Source organism: Elaeis guineensis, chromosome 1 (genome assembly GCF_000442705.2).
Source record: "Elaeis guineensis isolate ETL-2024a chromosome 1, EG11, whole genome shotgun sequence".
In the NCBI taxonomy this organism is placed as follows: domain Eukaryota; kingdom Viridiplantae; phylum Streptophyta; class Magnoliopsida; order Arecales; family Arecaceae; genus Elaeis; species Elaeis guineensis.
Window position 1 is genome coordinate 12,954,722 of NC_025993.2, and position 25,211 is coordinate 12,979,932.

Consider the following 25,211-nt stretch of genomic DNA (forward strand, 5'->3'; position numbering starts at 1 on the left):
TCACAATTTTCTCCAGAACAACACCGTAAACTAAAAATAAAAAAACTACTACTCTCATTTTTGGTCGTTTAAAGTAGGATTGTAGAATAACTAATTCTGTAATATCATTCGAATAGGTTACAGTGAGAAATTCAACATTACAAAACAGGTTGTCCAACCCTGAACTGAATACAGGACATTCAAAGTAGATTAACAAACACTAATTATAAGAATTATAAGGTGAGGTAAAAATAGAGGCAGCAAAGAAAAAAGAGCAAAAGTATGCTGATCAGAAAACATTCAGCAATTTTACTCCACCCAGTTGATGTCCAAATCCTTCAGCTTCATGAACCATTTCTCTGTGTCTTGAGGAATATAGGGCTTACTTGATATCTTTTCTTCACCATCCGGTTCACTCGGTGCCTTGAAATCATGTTGCCCTTCACTGTCCAAGTCCAAATGTCTTCTGGGATGTCTCAGCTTAAGAGACAAAAGGCGAGAAACCTCCTGCAGGCCACCCCATTTTTCCAATGCCCGAGCAATATCATATCGTCCTAATAATATGCATAGACCAAAGTTGACACAGATAAAGAGGGGAGAAATGAGGAAGATTTGTGATAGAGAGCTTAAGCGGTCACATTAGTTGCAAGCCATCAGCCTGTCCGCAAACATCTCAGTAAATTACATTTACAACTTAGAAAGCTACACCTGTCATCTACTACTAAGAATAACTTGGACCCAGCCAGATTATGGAAAATACATTATATTAACAGAAGAAGAGTCCAGATTTACTTCTTACAATTATTATGTATGGTGTCAGTGGTCCTACTGTAATCATCTGGAGCCTGAAAAATATATCAGGGAAAGCAACGGTATGATATAAATTGATAGATCAGCACCCATCGATCCACCACTGGTCAGCCATAATTAACTAATTATACAGGCAACAAGGTTGGGCAAGAACTGAAGTAAATTTACTTCCAGAACATGGCTTCTGTCCGGCCTTTACCATCACAGCCATCTAGAATCCGTTAGATGGCTAGCATAGGTCCATCTAAGCAAGATAAGTAGTATTTTAAAGAATATAGCAGTTGTCCCTCACCTGCACGCTCAAAAGATTTCCTACTGGGCATGTAAGCAGGATCCATTCCCCAGTTCTTCTGGAATCGTCTTATCTGCATGGAAAACAGGTCATTTACAAAGTCAGCATTAATAGTTTAATCGACAAGAACTGAAACAGATATATGGGAATGAATTTCGGGCATCGGGCAACCATCAGTTTGTAGTGTCATTTTGTTTTCTAGATGCTAAAGATTCAAAGAAACAAGAGAACTTTGCAGAAAAGGCCCACTTTATTTATTTATTTATTTATTTCGATGAAGGCCCACTTTATTTCTGAATTTGCAAATTGGACTTTTCTATTCTTCGTTTTTTAGAAATGACCGAGTTTCAAATTTTTGGACAATTTTGCCTTGGATTTAAGTATGCAATCCAACCCATGAATGTGCACTGCAAGCTCAACAAATATGTCCATTTGCATAAAAAAATACAAGCATTTGAATAAAATAATGTACTTATGTGCCTTCAACTCTCTTTTAAGCAGACGCTGATATATGTTCACATTGGTGCCAGAAGGAAAAATAAAAGTGGTCTGGATCTGCAAACGGAATAATAAAGTGGGTTATTTTCACATAATCCCCAAGAAATGATATGGCAATGATGTAGATCCCAGTCTCCTAGACAAAGCCGAGTAGACAAGCAGCAAATATAGGACAATAGATAAACTGGAGAAGGAAGATTGCCTTAGCCAGCTTATTATTACCTCTTCTTGCAAATTCTCTAGGTTATCCCAATAGCCACTTGGCTTGCGACGTTTGTAAGCAAGGGAAAGGTTCATCATGTTGGCAATTTTTCTGAATCCACCCATGCGAGTGATGGCCTTCTCAATGTCCACTCGTCCATGCATGCGAAGTTGCTTCCTCATAGGCATAAACCCATCCTGACCATACCTTGAGATAAATGACATCAGCTCAGCTTTGAGAACTTCAATATCTCTTTGTAAACCTGGAACCTTGGGTCTCTGTCTCAAAGGAGCTGCTGAGACATCACTAGTGGAAACCTGTTCAGCTGGCTTGCTCTCTATGACATGCACATAGTTAGAAACTGGAACCACTAGTTTGTCGGATACTTTGGGGATTTATTTCCAGCAGCTTCTCTTTTTTCAACAAAATCACGAATGGCACATAAGTTGGATGGAAGATCTTCATATATAACCTGAAATATAAAGAACTGACAACTTGTCAGACTTCAAGAAATTAATGCTCACCAATTTGTTTCAACACAAGAAACCCATTAACCCACGAGTATCTATCATCCCTGAGAAATCAGTAACCCACCAAATTTGTCATTCATATAGGAAGATCAGAATAGAAGGAAGAAAACTCTCAAAGGAGCTGAGCCAGAAACATATAGCGGTAGTGCCAGATTATTACCCAAATGATATGACATTTGGTCATTACCAAAAAAGTCACATGACAGCTTGACAAATTTAGGCTACCTTCCAACAACAATGCACCAATGAGCCTCATTTGACAACTCAATCGAAACATTGAAGAGCCAATCAAGCTTGCAATTCAGGATTCATTAGTAGTTTTCATATCGATTTTGAAGAGAAGGCAATAAATGATATTTGTTGAAGATTCTTCAATGGATACCAGACATTGGATTATGTCCAACTAGAAGGAACATAAAACATGTAATATGCACCTAGAGAAGCTGATCAAAATAGACCTTTAAATCAAAATGGATGAATGTACACCTCCCCCGACTCCACAAAAAAATAAAATAAAAGTAATAATATAAAAAAAATAAAAGCAAAACAGATGTGAATGTTACACAATATCATGACGTCACAAGCACTGCTGATAAATAATAACTGATTAAAAGAAACGGTCATGAACATTCAAAAGGTCCCTAAAATATTAAAATTTATCAGGCATAGCTTATCAATATTTATACAAAGAGAAAAATCTTGGCGAGAATAACAAAACTATAAATGCCTGAAAGAGCTTCCACACATGCCATCCACAATTTCGCAAATAGTGGGTGAGATTCATCTCAAAACTGTTGACTGAAGATATACTAACCTGCATAGAAATTTCTATGCAGACATTCGTAACAGATATTTGTCTTCTCCACAAAAAACAGACACGCATGAGAGTACAAGCTGCCCAATGTCTATACCTCTTCCAGGATAGCCTCTGAGAGGAAGGTATCTTTGTGCATCTTTGACTCTACAATATACTTCAGTAGTGTATGTTGATCTCCGAGCTGTTCTAAAAGCCATTTTCCTTGAAATGAATCAAAATCCCCTTCAACTTGCTCAAAGCTAATCTCACGTTCAAGCTCTTCATGCAAATCCAAAACAACACGTGCATGAAGAACCATATATAATAGGCCCTTGCAACCCTCCTGCAAAACAAAAAATAATGAATTTTTCTTTTTCTTCTTCTCAAAAACTGTAATAACTAATTGAGAACATACTGCTGACATCCCAGAGGAGGTAGTCTAGAGATTTCATGAAGATAAAGTATTCATAAATGAAGATTACATCATCCTGACATAATATGAGAAAGAGAGAGGATTCTGACAGGCAAAGCATCAAACTGCAACATTACATATTATTCCCAGCATCAATGCTTATAAGGCAAGTCATTATGCAATTAACATGATAGTCTTACTATGAAAACTATTAACCACATTATTCACTATATGATGTTATGAAGGACATGTGGAATATGGAGATTAGATAGGAAAGTAGCTATGGAGAAAGACATGATGCTCCCAGTTTCAATAAGGACATAACTATGTGGCATGCAGTGATTACATTAGCAAAGTGGTTAGCAAGCGAACATGGGGACATGCGTAGAATCCAAAATAAGACCTTTTTAGGAGATGGTCACGCCTCCATACTTACAGATAGGAGCTTTAAGGTCAAAAAAGGAGAGAAACCTTGCCTTGGAAGCAAAAATTATCTATTGGCTATGCAATAAAAGTGGAAAATTTGTGTTTCATTTTTCCTTTTGGCAGCCAAGGAGGGCACAGCCAACAACATCATAGTCTGCTGGTGAGTAAGAAGAACAAATTAACAGGGGATCATTATTAAAAACATAGCTTTTAAGGTCAGTGCGTCTATCACACCTTTTTTTGGATCTTAGATGATCTCCTACGGTGGTTCTCTAATCAGCATCATAGTTATAATGATAATTGATAATTGATCTATTTTAAGATAAAATTCAAAAAGGGTTTTATGTCTGATAGATCCCACTCATTATTTATCAACCAAGATCACGGTTGCAGGAAAACATGGCCAACCAACTAAAGATATGACTGATGGGTTAATTTTTGTAATTGAAAACCAAAGTCAAATAGATAAATTGCAGTTGATATTGTTGCATGAAAATCAAGACCATCAATTATATATGGATGAATAATTGAAAACCTTGGCTGACAATCTGATTTGATTTGATTTGATTATCAAGCTAAACAAAAGTTTCAGTTTTTTTCTTTTTATGATTTGGCAGGAATTTGTGCGGAAAAGTATGTGGCACATTGAGATGACATAGAAAAGTAGTCGTGAAGATACAAATGTGGCACATGAAGATTGGGTTAGGAAGTATTTACCTGGTGGATGCATGGCACATGGATATTACATTAGAAAGTGATAACTAGGTGGGCATTTTATCTTTATCCTTAGTTATCTTCTGATAATGCACTTTAACCTTCAGTGATCTTCATAAATCGTAGCTTTTATTTTTGTCGCCTTATGAATTGTTTTAAACTATATGAGTTATTGACTCAATTGGTCAAACAGACCTACCCAACAATATTCAATCCAACAGTGAATGGGAAGTCCTCTTCATTGAGATGTTTTTATAAAACTAAAAAGGACTTATCAAATGGTCCAATGGAAGAGTCAACCCATTTGATGGTCGATTGGCAAAGCAAGGACTTGCCCGTTGTTGATTGCTTGGTCATTCAATCAATTTTGGTGCAAAAATGGGAAATGTTCACCTTTATATCATCTAGCTTTTCATTAGTTCTATCAACACAGATTTAGCTGTTGGTTCCATCACAAGTTAATGAAGATCAAAGCAGATAAAGAAAAGATGTGTCTATAATTAAGATTATATATGAGATATTGAAAGGGAGAAATCACTTCAAATTTGGTGACTGTAGCAGCTTCAATGATCAAAGAGAGGAAAATCAATGCATCAAAGTAAAAGGTCATCAAAATGATTATGGCATTCCATAAGATCTTCTACATCATACCTGTAGAATGCGAACCTTATTATTATCTCGAGACAGATCTTACTGATAGCCAAATTTGGAACAATCCTGTGGAGGCAAAAAATCGTTAGGAACAAGTTTATACTAAATAGTACAGGAGAATGAATAAACTTAATAAAGGGAATGCATTAGCACCTAGCAATTAGTTATAATAAATTATCGGGTGAATAAAATACAAGCAACAGATACAAGCATTTACAGAAGCATGATATTTCTGTGCTGCATGTTTGGGACAAAAATCTTGTAACAACACTACTTTTTAATTTTTAAAAAAGGAGACTCTCAGAGGATCAGCAGTTCCTGATATCATGGTATCATGGAAGAAGTTTGCATTAGTTAATGTGTAAAGTAACGCAATTACACTAAACTGACAAATAAAAACAAAAGCATACTTTTAATTTTTGAATAATAGAAGTAGAACTCTTCCACAACAACAAAAAGAAGCATAAAGAAGAAAATGAGTACTCAGGCAATGCCTCGTAGGTAGTCAACACATTCCATACTTCTCGAATTGGTGCCTTGACCGTGATGCTAGCAATAACACATCGGTGAGCCCCTCCATTTTCCTTCATGCAAACCATATGATCAGAGAAGCTAAGAAATAATACATGTTTTCATATGAGTATGAATAGCAGGGGTTATCCACGTAGGATAAATGAGCTACCAGTAGGCCATCAAATCTACGAAGATGGACTTCATCTACCATGCAACGCCTATCAAGTCTGCAGACTTTTCCATATACACCCCATTTGCTGTTGAACTCAGTTGATGGTGAACCAAGCATGGTACTAAAAGCAGAAGAGGCATATTTTTCCCTCAACTTATTAGAGGAGAGTGCATCAGTCTCACATGCAGCACCAGACAAGCCAAGAGAAGATGGATTGTCGGACCTACTAGATGCACCCACACTATTCCTGGCAATGAGCATTTTCTGATTTTCTTCTGAATTTCTTTCAGCTCTACAAGCCAAGGCCCGAAGGTTCACGGGAAGATCAGATGTAATAATTCTTTCAAGAAAAATGGCTGGAAAATTAAATGTTGGTATCACATTGACTTCATAAGATAAAATCGCCGCTGAAGACCTGTGAGACAGAAATAAAAGCAAACAACTTTCAATCAAATGATGCTATAATGATAACAATTTGCAACATAAATAGATCTATAAGAACATAGACATGTTACAACAATAGATCAGCAGGCAGTCTTAAGACCTGAAAGACCGTGATTATTACATGCACAGACATACTGTCATGCCCCAAATCTAGAACATAACACGGCTATGCTACCGAGGGATGGGGCCCATGATAACACGAAACCAATCGATCATAATCAGCTAAAATCCATCAAAAATAAATTATAATAAAAAATTCAATTCATTATTCATCAAGTAAATAAACCAATATTGATTCAGAGCGACTAAATCCAAAAGATATACCAAATCCATGTTCAAAATTCATTAGTCGTTGATTACAAGTCCATAATAATCTTATAAATTCAATTTCAACTGCAAATCTCCATGCTCACTGACGTAGACCCTCCAGCCTAGATCATCCTTGCTTCCTAATCTTATTTGTCTAGACATAAAAAGAAAAAGAAAAAGATATGAACTACACCAGCTCAGTAAATAAATCTTACACTATCTTATCCAGATCAAGCATAGTTTATACATGCATCAATAAATCATTTAGAGAAGATGATTATCATTAAAACATAAAATTTTCATAATAACAATATATCATTAATCAATGGTGCACTTGCATATGCATAAATCATGCAATTTATATAAACAAAATTTTCAATGTATAGCATAAATAAATTCATAAATTATGTCAACTTCGTATATAAAGTCATAAATCATTTGTCATTCTTTTCATATCATGATTCTTAGTAATTTCTCTCAGACTAAATGCCAAGGTCACTATTATACTCGTGACAGTACCATAATCATATACCAACTACTATTATCCGTTGGCAAGGTCGTATACCAACTACTATTACCCGTTGGTAGGATCGTATGTCAATTACTATTACCCACTGGCAGGGTCATATGCAATTACTATTACCCACTGGTAGGGTCATATATAGCTATCTGAGAGCCTTTTTCCATATTTCTTAAGATAGACATTCTTAAATCATATTTCATCAAATCACATTTTCTTAAATCATACATAAATAAGATACTAGATAATTTCATAAAGCTCAGAATTCATAAATAATCTTTAATAGTAAAACAATCGTGAAATCATTTCTTTTATAACAAGACATACATTTCATAAATATGGAGTTCATATTTCATAAAAAAATCATACATATTAAAATATTCATAAATCACTATTTTACCATGAATCATGAATTTCATAATGCATATACTTAATCCTTATTTTATGAAAATACAGAATAATTCTTTTCATGATAAAATAGTTGATAATTTCAAAAGTAAGAAGTGTCGGGGTTACTTACTTTTTTCGTCCTAGCCCTTCAAACTTTAATAGATGAATTTATCAAACTTATTTAACATATTAAAAACATCATTAATTTTTATTTATTAATTCAATCATAAAGAAAAAAGACTGTAGATCAAGTGGTCTGTTCAACTGGCAGTCCGGATGCTGCGATAATTCAGGATCTTCCTAACCAAGGATCAAATTAGGTAACTCGATCAAAGAATCATGAAGCATGAAGTGGAATCAAGGCCAAGATCAATCAACAGATTCATCAATAGTAAGTTCCAAGGGTATTTGACATGATCGGAGTGGGGTCCGACATCTTGCACGGATATTAAAGCAATTTTGGACTTTTTTGGGTACATCATCTCAAGTTCATACGAGGGTCCATGAATCAGATGGAGAAAGAATAGAGGGAGAAAAATCCTAGAGAGAGGAGAGAGAAAACAAGAGAGGAGAGAGAAAATTTTTTTTTCTCTTTTTCTTTTTCTTTTCTTTTTCTTTTCTTCTTCTTCTTCCTTTTCTTTTCTTCTCTTGGCCGAACAGGGAGGAATGCAGGTGGGGGCTGGTGGTTCTTGGCTGAAAGACCAGCGCGGCTGGCCGCAGCGGTGGCTGATGGCAATGGGGCAGGGGACGACTGACGACAAGGATTGCCAACAGGAAAAACATGGGAAAGATCCAAAAATAGGGTATCCGATCCCTTTTCTTTGATTTTTCCGGTCATCGGCCGATCACCGACGGCCATAACCTTCGGAGAAAGAAGTTGGTAGGTGGGGGTCATGATCTAGGGGTGTGGCACCATGGGCGGCCGCGTCGGTGGCCAGAAACGAAGAAGAGAGGGCTCGACCGAACAGAAAAAAAGCAAGGCATTCCTTTTTGTGGGTTTTCCGGCAAACCCAACGGCCGACGGGGGTACATGACGCCATGAAAAGGAGGGAAGAAAGAAAGGAAGGAGGGTCGGGGCTTACCTCAGGCTCTGATGAGGTCTCCGACGAGGATTTGAGGCAAACATGATGAGAACGTCCATGGCTTCAATGGAAGAATCCAAGGAGAAAGGAGAGGGAGAAGGCCGGTGTTCATCGTAGACGGCTTTGAAGGAGGGATGAGGGAATTTATAGGGTGGAGAGGAAGCCAAATCCTTCCCGATTCGCCTTCCTCTCTGATGGGCTCACGTGGAAGAAGACTCCCGTGGGAGTCTTCAACATTCCCTTTTTTTTGTTTTTTTTTTCATGCCCTAAGATTGTGTAAGGGGATGGGATTTTAGCGCTAGATATCACATTCTATCCCCCTTAAAAATAGTTTCATCTTCGAAACTTGGCATACTTTTATTTTCAAATAAATGAGGATACTTTATCTTCATATTATCTTTATCATATTTTAGATCAGTTTCCGTCAATCCTAGTTTTTTTATGACGCAATTCTTAAATAAAGCATCGATGAGAATAACTTTTCTTAAGTAAAAAGATCACATATAGTAATTTATTCAATTCCTTGAATATGTAGTTAAACTTGGAAGAAACAAAAAAAAATTATAATCAAACAACATATGGGCATCTACGGGTTGACTAGATCGTACTTGTAATGACTTGATCATCTGTATTGGCATCCTGTTCAGTCAAAGCAAATAATCGTGCATTCTCTTTTTGATTCTGATTAGTGAGTTTGGTGGATATAGAGTCATTCTTTTTATTAAAACAATCTCATGCCAAATGTCCCTTCTTGTCGCACTCAAAGCACATTTCGAGTTTCTTATAACAAGGCCCACTATGATTTCTACCACAGTACTCACAAGTCTCAGTTCCTTTCTTCTTATTAGAGTGGTTCTCTAAGTTGTCATGTTGGTCATTCCGAGTCCCGGTTGGTCTAAACTTCTTCCTATTTTTTCTTTCTTATTCTAATCTTTTAATATTTGATTCAACTTTCAAAGTTCGTTCTAGTACATCCTTATAGCCATCAAAAAGATGAGAGCACAAACGAGAGCGAATTTTATATCCTAGACCATACTCAAATCTATTCGCTTTGTTTTTTTCAGACTCTATAAGTTGGGACAAAATCGACCTAACTCATTGAATTTGTTGCATACTCCAGTACTATCATATCATCTTTTTACCTCAAATTCAAAAACTCATTTTCTTTCACTAATCTCACTGACTCAGAAAAATACTGATCATAAAATCTCTTTTTAAACTCCTCCCATGTCAATTGATTATCATTATTTTCATATGCAGTCTTTATTGCAGCCCACCAAAACTCGACATTTTCTTTTAGCATAGAATGGCTAACCTAACCTTCACATCCTCAGGATACTGTAGTGTATCAAACATCTTTTTCATTTCTCAAATCTATGTTTTGCAACCAAAGGGTCAGGTCCACCCTCAAACACTGGTGGATTAAGCCTTCTAAATCTCTCATAATGACTCTAAAGATGGTGCAGGTTGAGAAGCAACTTGTGTCTGCTATTGTTAAATAAGCTGGACTACTACTTGGCATACTCCAGCAATGTCTGCCTAAATGATCGGTGATTAGGGGCCTGCTTAACCGATTGACTGGCATTTTTTCTTGTAGTCCTTCTTGCTCCTCTCTTTCTATTGGCAGGATTCGTCGAAACTTCATTCTCTCTATTGCTCATTATCACCTAAATAAAAAAAATACTAGCATTAATTAACTTTCTTAAATGAGTAATGGAAACTCTAAAAAAAATTTATCTATTCTTATTTAGTTAAATATGATCTAGCTAAATGAGACTTATTCACCCATTGCTAGACTTTAAGTCTACCCATGATCAAACCTATTGCTCTGATATCATAAAATGTCATGCTCCAAATCCGAGACATAACACGGCCATGCTACCGAGGGATGGAGCCCATAATAACACGAAATCAATCAATCATAATCAGCTAAAATCCATCAAAAATAATTATAATAAAAGATTCAATTAAATTATTCATCAAGTAAATAAACCAATATTGGTTCAGAATGACTAAATCCAAAAGATAATACCAAATCTACGTTCAAAATTTATTAGTAGTTGATTACAAGTCCATAATAATCCTATAAATTCAATTTCAACTGCAAATCTCCATGCTCACTAGCGCAGACTCTCCAGCTTAGATCATCCTTGCTTTCTAACCTTATTTGTCTAGACAGAAAAAGAAAAAGATACGAACTACACCAGCTCAGTAAGTAAATCTTACACTATCTTATCCAAATCAAGCATAAGTTTATACATGCATCAATAAATCATTTAGAGAAGATGATTATCATTGAAACATAAAATTTTTATAATAACAATATATCATAAATCAATGATGCTCTTGCATATGCATAAATCATGCAATTTACATAAACATAGTTTTCAATGCATAGCATAAATAAATTCATAAATTATGTCAACTTCGTATATAAAGTCATAAATCATTTGTCATTCTTTTCATATCATGATTCTTAATAATTCTCTCAGACTAAATGCCAAGGTCACTATTATATCCGTGACAGAGCCATAATCATGTACCACCTACTATTATCCATTGACAAAATCGTATACCAACTACTATTATCCGTTGGCAGGGTCGTATGCCAATTACCATTACCCACTGGCAAGATCATATACCAATTACTATTATCCACTGGCAGGGTCATATATAGCTATCTGAGAGCCTTTTTTCATGTTTCTTAAGATAGACATTCTTAAATCATATTTCACCAAATCACATTTTCTTAAATCATGCATAAATAAGATACTAGATAATTTTATAAAGTTCATAATCCATAAATAATCTTTAACAGTAAAACAATTGTGAAATCATTCCTTTTATAACAAGGCATATATTTCATAAATATGGAGTTCATATTCATAAAAAAAGTCATTCATATTATAATATTCATAAATCACTACTTTACCATGAATCATGAATTTCATAATGCATATACTTGATCCTTATTTTATGAAAATACAGAATAATTTTTTTCATGATAAAATAGTCGATAATTTTAAAAGTAAATAAAAAGTGTTGGGGTTACTTACCTTTTTCATCCTAGTCCTTCAAATTTTGATAGATGAATTTATCAAACCTATTTAATATATTAAAATATCATTAATTTTTATTTATTAATTCAATCATAAAAAAAGAAGACTGTAGATTGGATGGTCAGTACAACTAACAATCCGATGCTGAGATAATTCAGAATCTTCCTAATCAAAGATCAGATATAGGTAACTCGATTAAAAAATCATGAAGCATAAAGTGGAATCAAGCCAAGATCAATCAACAAGTTTATCAATAATAGGTTTCAAGGGTATTTGACATGATCGGGGTGGGGTCCGACATTTTGCACGGATATTAAAGCAGTTTTGGGCTTTTTCTGGGTACATCATCTCAAGTTCATACGAGGATCCATGAATCAGATGGAGAGAGAATAGAGGAGAAAAATTCTAGAGAGAGAAGAAGAGAAAATAAGAGAGGAGAGAGAAAATTCTTTTTTTCTCTTTTTTTTCTTTTTTCTTTTCTTCTTCTTTTCTTTTCTTCTCTTGGCTGAACAGGGAGGAATGCGAGTGGGGCTGGTGGTTCTTGGCCAGAGGACCAGCGGTGGCTGGCCGCAGCCAGTAGCTGATGGCAATGGGTCAGGAGACGACCGCGGCAAGGATTGCTGACGGGAAAAATATGGAAAGATCCAAAAATAGGAGACCCGATTCTTTTCTTTGATTTTCTCGATCATCGGCTAATCACCGGCGGCCATAACCTTCGGGGAAGGAAGTTGGTAGGTGGGGGTCATGACCTAGGGGTGTGGCACCACGGACGGCAGCGCCGGTGGCCGAAAATAAGGAAGAGAGGGCTCGACCGAATAGAGGAAAAAGTAGGCATTCCTTTTTGTGGGTTTTTCGGCAAACCCGACGGCCGGCAAGGGTGCACAATGCCATGGAAAGGAGGAGAAGGAAGAGAGAAAGGAGAGCCGAGGCTTACCTCAGACTCTGGTGAGGTCTCCGACGAGGATTTGAGGCAAACACGATGAGAGCGTCTGTGGCTTCAATGGAAGAATCCAAGGAGAACGGAGAGGGAGAAGGCCGGTGTTCATTATGGACGGCTTTGAAGGAGGGAGGAGGGGAGTTATAGGGTGGAGGAGGCCGAATCCTTCCCGGATTCACCTTCCTCTCCAATGGGCTCACGTGGAAGAAGACTCCCGCTGGGAGTCTTCAACATTCCCTTTTTTTTTTGTTTTCTTTTTCATGCCCTAAGATTTGTGTAAGGGGGTGGGATTTTAGGGCTGGATATCACACACACATAGATAGAAAACATTGGCAACATATCCAACAAGACATATTAGCAATAATAACATCAGCAACAGTCATAAAATCCTGTATACAACAACTATGTGACCAGAAGACAGCATGCATACATCTAGGCAGTGTAACAGGCAATTGACCAACAATAAGAACAGCAGCAACGGCTACACAAACAAATCCATAACATATAGAGGATTGATCACAAAGTACACATATCTAACCCAATAGGATTCAGCATCTTATGCTCTTCACTGATCCAAGTCAGTCACATCAGCTCCCTGCAACTACACTCAAAATCAACTGGAAAAAATCTACAACATCACCCAATGAGCTGCAGCAAACAACTCAGGAGTCTATACAAATTATTAAACAAAAACAAGGACTCTATGATGATCATATTTTATCTCAAGATTATTACCAAGAGGCCATTCAGAGAACTATTTTAAAAAAAAACAAAAAACAAAAATAGCTTAGCATGGATATATTTTCACCTTCTAGCTAAAAGTCAGTTGCATAAGAAATTTTCATTAAATGTTCGCATTTATTGAAGGTGGATTCTAATCAGCTTAATCACAGATAAATGAGTTCATCAATATGTCCAAGTAGGTAGAAGAAAGAGAGTGCATGGTACATTGCATGTCTGATGCTAAATCAGATCAACATTTTTTGTTCAAAACCAACCTTGGACCAGCTTTGACAGACCATTTCCCCTCAAACTTCTTAAAGTCCCCATCAACCATGGAGAAATGCAGCTCACGCCCATTAGCCTAGGCACAGGAATTCGTTTACAATTATTACAGATTTTAGTAAAACAAAATATAGGGTACAAAAACTAGATGAATTCTCAAATAAATAATGGATAAACTTCAAACAGATATATAACTGATGTGATATGCAATCACGAACTTCAAAAAAAAAAAAAAAAAAACTACCCACAGATCTATAAGCTTTGCACATCCAACTAGTAAAAATGGCAAAACAATAGAAAAGAAATCTAGTGCAATGTTAAACAAGTCTTTTTTGAACATAAACAAAAACATTTCTATATTATACAAAAATATTTTCGATCTGTGGAGAAGTTATTAAGTTTGCTACTAAAAAGGAAATCAAGATCCAAGAGGATTCAAAATTCATTTTCCACTTTTAAGATTTTTTATGACAAAATATTGAGAACAACCTATAGAAATAAGAATCAAGCTCTAATAAACTATATGAAACTTGAAAACCATGCATTTTACATGCTCTATCATTTTGACTTTTTTGTACCTTAATACACTAGCTGGAAGTGGATAACTAGCTTTTGATAAGCATGGATTCTTCAAGTACATAAACAACGAGAACTATTCCTTTTATTGGATCAATTTGGCATTCGCACCATTGGCTTCAATCCAAGCCATGCTTTACAATGTGCATTCCAAAAGATAAATACAAGAATAAGAGAAGGAGAGTCGCACTGCCATGATGAGACAGGAAATCTCTCTGATACGCTCAACCAACATGGATGTGGATGGCCTCCCTAGTGGTCATATTGCACTTGATCTTAGACTCCTTCCTTCATACAAGTTGTCCAATGTTCGGATTCTATAACCAGAGGGAAGATGTGGCAACTCCGTTCCATCCCTTTCTCAACCGAAAAATTGGTTCTTCACCGGAAAAATCTTTTTTGTGACTTACATATTTTTCTCAATGGAGTACCGAGATATTCCATCTAATTGAGTTTCATAGCCACAACGATCAACAAGTTCATCTTTTTTCTTTTTTTTTATTGGTTAAGAAATTGTCCTCAATACTAGACATTCCAGGAGGGAAAAAAGCCAAGATTGTATTTTGAAATCTTTTCCATATGTCTTGAGTCTTGATAGTTGTGCACAACAGACTATGCTAAGTTCATAGTATAGCACCTATTACATTGTTCTCGACCTTAATTTTCATTGTTCTCCAAAATTAAAGAGGGAAAAGTGCCCATTAATCTACATTTAATGTAAAACTTCTCAAAAAGACCAAAAAAAGAAGAAAAAAGAAAATGGAAAGAAAATGGAGGTCAAACAGACCAAAATGACTGTCTTAAAGCCCCTAATGTAAAATTCATGAAAAATTATAAGGACCAAGATGTTAATTTGAAGTTTAGTAACATATACCGAATCAGGAAGCTCCTGAAGATCCAATACCACTCGAGCCTCGATATGCCAATACAGAGCTCTCTGCAATCCTCTCTGCTCTAACCATATCCTTCCCTGATGCGGGCAAGGGATCCTCTCACTTCACTCCCCAAACCGAAAAAATAATAAATAATATAATTAAACCCAACAAAAAAAAAACCTCTTGTTTTTGTTTCAAGAAAAAGGAAATGCAACAGCACCTGCAAACGAGATTGGGTATGAAATCAGCGAGGCGCTCGTAATCGGTAAGAACGCTCCACACGGCCTCGATATCGGCATCGACCAAGATCCGAGCTTTAATCCTGCGCTCGCGCCACGACACCACGTCCACATCGCAACGCACGTGCCGGTCCTCTTCCTCCCTTCCTCCTTGCGCTTGGTTGCAGTGATCTAGATTCGTCTTGGGCGACTGCTCCTTAGGTGGGCTCCGGTCGCCTCCGGCGAGGCATTTGGAGGAGAATACCTTAGATTTTTGGACGAAGGTCGGGGAGGACGGGAGAAGCCCGAGTCTTTTGGGAGGGAGAGAAGAGGAGGGAAGGCGAAAGGAGGCGGGGTTTGGAGACGCGGAGACTCTCATTTCATGGGAGAGACGAGCAGAGCACCATGCCGTTGGAACAAATTTATTTTATTTCTCGCAGAGGAGAGTGGCTTCTTGCGGAGGAGAGTGGCGCGGAGTACGGAGACAGCCAGTCGTGCACGTGGATAACGTAACGTGCTTCCACGTGGTGCTCGATGTGCCACGAGTTTTCCTCGCGAGGAAGGGCGAGGGTGGCAAGCTAGGTCGAGTGGAGCAAATGCATCGGGTGGATCGGGTCATCAGCGACCCCGTCGAAGTCCATTTTTTTATCAGATCTTAATATTAAATCCGATATTAAGATTCAAATTTAAATTCAGCTCAATAAAAAAATTAAATTAGATTTATAATTAAATTTTATAATATAATGAATCATTCGAATCGAATCGGATCAGATAAATATATAGTTCGACCATAATCCATAAAATACGATTTCGATTTGAATCCGAACCAAATCTAATTCGGATCACAGATCAAATTAACCAATAGGCAACAACTATAATTATTTAACCAATTTTTATGAGTATAATTGAAGTTGGTCTCATGAGTTTACCATCCAATGATACTCGCGACATTGAATACTTTTGGAGTGGTTATCAACATATGACTATTATGTCCAAAAAAAACTACCAAGATGTATCTTATGTACATATGGAAGTCAACTGAATGTAAGCTCCCAAGACTATCATAGGATATAATTGGAAGTGAAATATTTATTTCTTACTTACCCTCCAAATTTTTGAGTTGAAAATATTGTGTAGATTTGATGCGAAGGATTTCTTGTGAAAGTGGAAAGGAAAAAAGATGATGTTTGTTGGGGACTCTATTAGATAGAACTAGTGTGTGCCACTCAATTGTAAGAGTGAAAAGGGAAGAAGATAATACTATGTAAGTAGGCAGCCTGTTGCAATTTATGTCCAGTCCATGCGAGCATATAATGGATTCAAGTCGGAGTGGATCATTGAGCATAAGATCCATATAAATATAAAAATTTAAGTGGGTCGGATCGGATCGGATCAAAATTTAGTAAATCTATATCCGATCCGAAAATAGAATGGATATAAATTTAAAATCCGATCCGGATCCGTTGGTTCTTTTAAACAGTTCGAGTCGGATCTCTGCGGATTGGATCAGGTCAAATCATAGGTCAATCCAATCCATTTACAACCTTAATCCTCGCATCATTTGATTGTTCGATGCAACATAGCCTACAATTTTTATATACTCCGCCTGTGTGTGTATCATTCATGCCCGGTATTTTATACAACTCTTGATGCAGATACAGGAAAAAAAAATAAAAAACCAAAGCATCAAATCGTCTAATAAAAATATTGGCGCATGATAATTTTGTTGGATTTGTACCCTAAAAATCAATTATTGGCTGACACATTATATATTTTCAGAGCCTAAATTTGTACTTGTAATACTTTCATTATAAATAAAGGGTTTATCTTTCCAATCATGCTTATGTGTCTATGATTTGTCCTAAAATTAACAAAGATGATTTTTGTATATTCTTAAAGAGATAAAATTTGAGACATATATTAATTAGTGATCAATTTTTAAATGCTCCCGATCAAGAGATCATCATGGAGGATAGTATTAATCCATTTGAGATCGATGCACGGTTCACCTCCCTTGTGGGCAGATGAGTCTTGGATCTGCAGTGTAGAGACACTGAGGTGAAAGTGCAAATGGTTATTAGAGAACAACTTGCACTGAGCGTGACCAACACGAAACCACATGGATGTCTACTCACTCGTCAGTGGTCTTCTCGATGCTGTAGTAGTATAGTAGTCCTTTGACCTGCGGTGATATTGGCTATTCGCAGCAAGCTATTGAATTTGACTGCACGTTCCTTGGTCTCTAGCTATTCGGATCCTTGCTGTGTATGTTAGCTTCAGTAGATTCAGATTCGCTGTTTGGAGTAATATGCACCTAAATAAAATTTATCGATCTTGGTAGAAAAGGAGAAGTTCTATGTGATTTGCGAGATTGAGTTCAGAAAGTTTTGGCCAAAGCAAGTATGAATACTGAAAAAAAAAATTTATGGGATTCGCAAATGAACTTGAGTCGAGCCAATCTTACATAAGACTGACGATGGGATTTGACGAGTTCTCCATGATCTCCGTCAAGTTGGGACTCACGATAGAAGTAAATCATATGATAACTGCACCTAGGGATTCGTATTTTATTCTACTGAGTCGTCACTATATACTGCTAGGTGTCACTGGTGGATTGTGAGACTCATCGGGCGTCATCTTGATGATCGATGATCTCGAAGGGTAGAATTGAAAATTTCCAATCCATCGAAAAGAGTTTCGATGATATTGTAATAGAGATCACAATATATCTCATTACCAGATAAAATAAATCTATGGGATCACACATTAAGGGATGAGGTCACACATTAAGGGATTTAATCTTGAATTTGCCAATTGGACTTATGAAGTTTCAATTGGGTTAAGATTTATTTAAACTCTATTAGGTTTATGAAAATTATACTAGTACATGGTTAAACCTAATTCTTCTCGAACTTTGATTTGATCAAGTCCATAGCCTTGAATCTAGCCTAAATTTATTTAGATTTAATTGGGCTCTTAATTATAAGTCCAAAAAAATTAATTAAGTCAATTAGTTGGCATAATTATCCTAACATTATCTCTTCCATATCTCCTAATTATCTCTAAGTATGCATGTGGAATAGATGGAAGAATGGGTGGCGTAATTTTTTTTTTGAAAATTATTGAGCACCATATCCTAGAGGGGCCACCCCTCTTATGTGTCATGGCATGAAGGAGAGAGTGTGGGGTCCATGCCCCATCTCTTATGGCTGGAGATCCCTTTGTGGGGCGCCAAGAGTTGGCGTCCCAACCACCTGACATGTATTCATAGAAGCTATTGTACATGCTTAAAAAATTGATTAATTATCTTTTATATCTGATTTTATTTAGCATAAATCATATTTTAAAGGTAGAGGATTCTTATGAGATAAGATCTATCTTTTTAAGATAATAGGTTCCTAATATGTATCAGGACTTATGTCTATTTAAAGGGAGGTCTTTAGGGTATCTTAGTATTGATTTTTCATCAAAAAAATCTTTCCTCTCTCCATCTCTATACCTCCTCTCTCTCATATTCTTTCTTTCCATGTCCAAAGGTTGGGTGTTCTCTCTTCCACATGTCTAGGAGTTCTGGTGACTTAGAGATCAAGGATCAAGAGAAGAAGAAGGCTGCAGATCAAGGAGTTGATCTCTCATTAAGATCAAAAGAATTGATCAGAGTCCTCAAGATCAAGTTCTTCTTGAGAAGAAGAATTTCTATGAGAAGAAAAGTTTGAGGTTGATCTCAGTGGATATCCGTAGAGGCTGGACACGTGTGCAGCTCCATCTTCTACGAATCCGAGATCATCTGAAGTGGTGAATTTCTATCCGCACAAAGGTAATGAGATATGATCTCATTTTTTCTTAAATTTTAGATTAATTATATGTGCTTTCTTCTGGACTTGGATAGGTTTAGATCTGGTATCTTGCATGTGGAGTTAAAGGGTTTAACCCGATTTATTTTTCGTTGTATGTTTTCAAAATTTTAAAATCTACACATGCTGCCTACCTTATTTTCTATCAATGGTATCAGAGCCAGATTTTTTGAAAACATATATGATCTGATTTTTAGGTTAGATCTGAAAGTTTTAATGATTTAAAATCAATTTTATGCTGATATAAGGTTGTCCTGATATAGGTTTACCCCTTATACTGCAAAGATTGTCTTAGCACGAGATTGATTGATTTTAAAATTATTTTTAAAATAATTAAATCAAATCTTTTAGATCTAAAATTAACATATATGATATGTTTATTTTTGATTTAGATCTAAAATTAGAATGATTAAAAATTTACATCAAATTATAAGTTATATAGGATATTGTAAAGGTTGTCCTAGTTTGATGTAAATCAATTTTTGAAAAGATGCTTTCAAAATATTTTAATATTATTTTAGATTTAATTTTATACATATTTGATATGTGTAAATTTAGTTTTAGATCTAAAATTAATGTATTTGTGATGCATATTTAATTTAGATCTGAAACTACATATATTCGATATATGAAACTAGGTTTAGATCTGAAACAGTTTCAAGATCGTAAGCCATTAATAACATGCAATAAAATATAATCTAAAATTATTTTTAAATCTAAAATTAAGTTTTGCATGTGGGTATGGATTGAACAAATTAGGTCAAAGTGATCTAATTATAATTAGGGTCTAATTGATTAGATCAGGCTAAAATTTATTTTTCGATTTTGAGCAGTTGATTGAACCTAATCGATGGATACTTGGGATTAGATCAAAGGGATTCAAAGTCGATTTAGTTGTAGTTAGTCACATCGATTTATATTTTGATGTGAGTTGATTGACTCAAGACCAAAATTTGGCTCAGTGGCTCGGACCCATTTCAATAGGTTAATCTAATCGATCAATTTGGTGTGTAAGACAATATTTAGATGGTGGTTATTTAATTAGTTTCATTGTCTGATCTGATCAATTTTGATTGGTGTCTAAGGAAAGCAACGAGGGGACCCCTACGCATCTTAACTTACCTGACCATATTGGGAGATTTAGTTTCGTATTAGGTTACTTGTTGACTCGAGTTCACCCATGCCAGCTAGATTGGTTAGACATATTAATGTGGTAATCTAATTTAATCAGTTGGATGTCAAATCTGCTAATTTAGAAGAGACTTAAATCCAAATCTCCTCATTAAATATTAAGTCTAAAGGTTTTTCATCATTGTAGAGATGCGGGTGCCTTCCTGGATTGATCGTTCTCGACTGATTACAGTGATTCGATTACATCGGAAAGGTACAATCACTCTATTGAATATGATATCTTGGGGTAAAGATGAGGTTGGGCCCAATAACTATTAGGTGAGGTCTTAATGATGGCTTTACACCTGCTGGTGAACGATGGATTTAACTTAACTAAGGAATATGCCAATAACTATTAGGTGAGGCCACGGGACTTAAAGATCTAGCCCACTGTATCTTGCTTAGTGAAGCAATGGATAAAGTATTGTCCACTCATCGATCTGTACTCATCAATAACTGTTAGATGAGGTATGTATAGATTAATGAGATCGCAGTACCCACTTGAAATCGATCGTATATAGATTTTTTTTCTCCACTTGAGGAGTGTGGAGATTCAAAAAATAGTGAGAGTTTTTTATTTATTTTTAAAATATCTAAAATAAATAATATTATAAATATAAAATCTAATTAGAAACTGTTCTCTCTGCAGATAACCATATTGAGTTCAAACCCTTTACTCCGAATCCTCGATACAATAGGTTGACTGGCACCAATTAGAAAGACTGGCTTCGAAATTTGAGAATCATTCTCAATTCAAAAAACTCACATATATCTTCGATCAGGAAGTGCCTGAGTTACCTACTCACCCATCCGCTAATCAACGAGCTACACTTGAGAAGTGGATGGACGAAGATAACAAAGCAAAGTGCTATCCATATCCAATGATCTTCAGCAACAGCAGAAGACATGAGGACTACCAAAGAAATACCAGTTCACCTGTAAGAGTTGTATGGTAAACAGAGTCGCACAGCTCATTTTGAAGTCTCCCAAAGATTTTTTAGAGCAAAGATGCATGATGGGTAGGCCGTCAGTGATCATTGTTTAACAATGATCAAGGATATAGAAGAGCTTCAGAAGCTCGGTATGAACATGGACAAGGAACTGCAGGTGGATCTGATCCTCCAGTCTCTTTCTGACTCAAATAGATAGTTCATTATGAACTACCATATGAATAAGATTGATGCTACTTTGCCAGAGTTATTGAATATACTGGTGACTGCAGAGGGCACCTTGAAAAGTTCAAGGGGCACAGTTCTGGCTGTGGAGCGGGCTTCCTCCAAAAGGAAGTCTTCTTTCAAGAAGAAGAAAAAGTCTGCAAAAAAGCAAAAAAATAAGGCCAAGCCCAAGAAACAGATTTCGAAGAAGATCGATGATAAAGAAAAATATTTTCATTGCAATGTCGAAGGCCACTAGAGAAGGAACTATCTGACCTACCTGACAACTGTCAAGAACAGGAAGAAAGATGGGCCTTCTGAAGGTACGTCTGAGTTGCTTGTTATAGAAACTAACCTAACGATTTTTTTTTCTTCTAGTTGGATTCTTGATTTTGGTTCAAGTGCTTATTTGTGCACTTCAATGCAGGATCTTGAAGAAGTTAGAGGCTGAGGGAAGGCGAGATCACTCTCTGAGTCAGCAATAGAGCAAGGATTGCTACTGTGGCCATTGGAACCTACTCTCTACGACTACCATTAGGATTTAATTTATTTTCGAAAGACTGTTACTTTGTACCTGTAGCCAGTAGAAATTTGATTTCTATCTCTGTGCTGGTACAGGATAATTAAAATTTCTATTTCAATAAAGACATGTTCTATTTATTTTGGAAATAAACTTGTGGCACGTGCTTTCTTAATTGATGGTCTTTACCATTTGCATACCGATACAAGTGTAAATATTAACGAGCAAATTATGAATGTCATAGGGTCTAAGAGATCTAGAGATAGAATCAGCCAAAAGTATCTGTGGCACCTTAAGCTAGGCCATATTGGAGAGGACAGACTCAACAAACTGGAGAAAGATGGTCTTCTTGGATCATTGACTTCCAAGTCTTATCCAGTCTGTGAATCATGTCTTCAAAAAAAAATGGTCAAGCTACCTTTTGTGGGACAAGAAAAAAGGGACACTGAGATATTAGCCCTGGTACACACTGACATGTGTAGTCCATTTGATGTAGAAGCCAGGGGTGGCTATATCTACTTCATAACCTTTATCGATGATTATTCACGGTATGATTTTGTGTATCTGATGCACCGAAAGTCTGAAGCCTTTGAAAAGTTCATAGAATTCAAACATGAAGTAAAAAAACATATCGAAAAATCATAAAGTTCTTCGATCAGATCGAGGAGGGGAATATCTTAGTAAAAATTTTGGATCTATCTCAAAAAAATGACATAGTCTCACAATGGACACCTCCAGGGATACCTCAACTCAATGGGGTATCTGAGAGGAGGAATTGAACCCTATTGGATATAGTTCAGTCCATGATGAGCTTCACAGATCTTCCTGACTTTCTTTGGAGACATGCTTTGCTGTCTGCGATTCATCTTTTGAATCGAATTTTCTCTAAATCTGTTCCTACCATACCATATAAGTTATGGCATGGTAAGAAACCAACTCTTGGGTACCTTAAGATTTGGAGATGTCCGGTCCATGTCAAAGACAGCAGGCGGATAAGTTAGAGGCTAGGTCCTTTAGGACTCATTTTATAGGGTATCCTAAGGAAACCATGGGATACTACTTCTATATTCCTGAGGATCACAATATGATTGTGAGCCGTCATATCGTATTCCTAAAAAAAGAGTTTATCCAAGATGGAGGCAGTGGGAGAAAGATTGAGCTCGAAGAGAAAGTCTCTGAAGAGCATCGAGTCCGAGAACCTAAACCCAGTAATGAGTTAATAGATGTGATACCTCCTCCACCTTGTAGATCAAGTAGGGTCTCTCATCCTACTGAAAGATACTTAAGTATTCTTACAGAGAATTTAGAGGAAGCATTCCTTGTGAGAGATAGGGACATTAGGAATGATCCCAAAACCTATGATGAGGCAATATTAGATGTAGACTCCGAGAAATGGATGGAAGCAATAAAGTCAGAAATTGACTCCATGCATTCCAACCAGGTTTGGTCCTTAGTAGATCCACCTGAAGGGATTGTACCTATTGGGTATAAATAGATTTACAAAAGAAAGATTGGGTCGGATGGTAAGGTAGAGACGTATAAGGCAAGGCTAGTTGCGAAAGGTTATAGTCAACATGAAGGCATCGATTATCATGAAACCTTTTCTTTCGTAGCCATGCTGAAATCCATTCGTACTCTGCTTACTATAGCAGCATTTCATGATTATAAAATTTGACAGATGGATGTGAAAACTGCTTTCCTAAATAGATATCTTGAGGAAGATATCTATATGAAGCAGCCTTTGAGTTTCATGTCCAATGATAGTGATCACAAGATCTGCAAACTGCAAAGGTCTATATATGGACTCAAGCAAGCATCTCGGAGTTAGAACACTCACTTCAATGATGTGATCAAAATATTTGATTTCATCAAAAATGAGGAAGAGCCATGTGTGTATAAAAAGATCAATGGGAGCGCTGTCACATTCCTGGTATTGTACGTAGATTACATCTTCCTGATTGGGAATGATATTTTCATGCTGACATCGGTCAAAATATGGTTGTCGAAAGAGTTCGTCATGAAAGATCTAGGAGAAACTTCCTACATTCTTGGTATAAAAGTCTATAGAGATAGATCTAAGAGAATGATAGGACTCTCACAGCATATGTACATAGAGGAGGTGCTGAAGAGATTCAGTATGAAAAACTCTAAGAGGGATCTTTTGCCCCTTAGACATGGCATTCATCTCTCCAAGAAGATGTGTCCAGACACACCTGAGGAGATCCAGCGCATGAGCAAGATCCCTTATGCTTCGACAATAGAGAGCCTCATGTATGCCATGTTATGTACACGTTCTGATATAGCACTTGCCGTGAGTGTCACGAGCAGATATCATGCAAATCCAGATGAAGAACATTGGATTGCTGTTAAAAATATTCTTAAGTACTTGAGAAGAACTAAGAATTTAATGTTGGTCTTTGGTGGAGGATCGGAGCTGAAAGTTGAGGGATACATCGATTCAGACTTTATAGCTGATGTCAATGATAGAAAGTCTACATCGGGGTGTATCTTTTTGTATAATTATGGTGCGGTTAACTGAAAGAGTTTCAAGCAGCCAATCATTGCATATTTGACCATGGAAGCCGAGTACATCACCGTCTCTGAAGCTGCTAAGGAAGCCTTTTGGTTCAAAAAGTCTATTGCAGAGCTAGGTGTGATGTCATTAGATGCTATTGCACTGCACTGTGACAACAACGGTGCCATAGCCCTTGCTAAGGAGCTCAGATCTCACTAAAAGTCCAAACATATAGAGCGACGATTTCACATCATATGCGAATACCTCAAGAAGAAGTTCGTCGAGGTGCAAAGAGTTGACTCCGCGCTAAATGTAGCAGACCCGCTAACCAAGCCTCTCAGCCAACAGAAGATCAAAGTTCACCTTGAAAAGATAGGTCTAAGGTATATGGCCAATTGGCTTTAGATCAAGTGGGAGTTTGTTGGATTTGTGCCCTAGAAGCCAATTGTTGGCTAACACATTATATATTTTCAGGGCTTAAATTTATACTTGTAATATTTTCATTATAAATAAAGGGTTTTTTCTTTCCAATCATGCTTATGTGTCCATGATTTATCCTAGAAATTAATAAAGATGATTTTTGTATAT

The 25,211-nt window shown here is 36.5% G+C and overlaps 1 protein-coding gene across 1 annotated transcript; it reads right to left on the minus strand.

The window, feature by feature from the left end:
- Positions 1-31: 31 nt before the first annotated feature.
- On the minus strand, positions 32-15,847 carry LOC105038057 (uncharacterized). Its single transcript, XM_010913749.4, is given in 12 exon segments — positions 32-533; positions 1,082-1,154; positions 1,802-2,160; positions 2,163-2,253; positions 3,223-3,450; positions 5,311-5,348; positions 5,351-5,376; positions 5,794-5,894; positions 5,993-6,410; positions 13,735-13,820; positions 15,192-15,312; positions 15,413-15,847. Coding segments are annotated over 12 exon segments (2,163 nt in total). The 5' UTR covers positions 15,790-15,847; the 3' UTR covers positions 32-288.
- Positions 15,848-25,211: the final 9,364 nt, after the last annotated feature.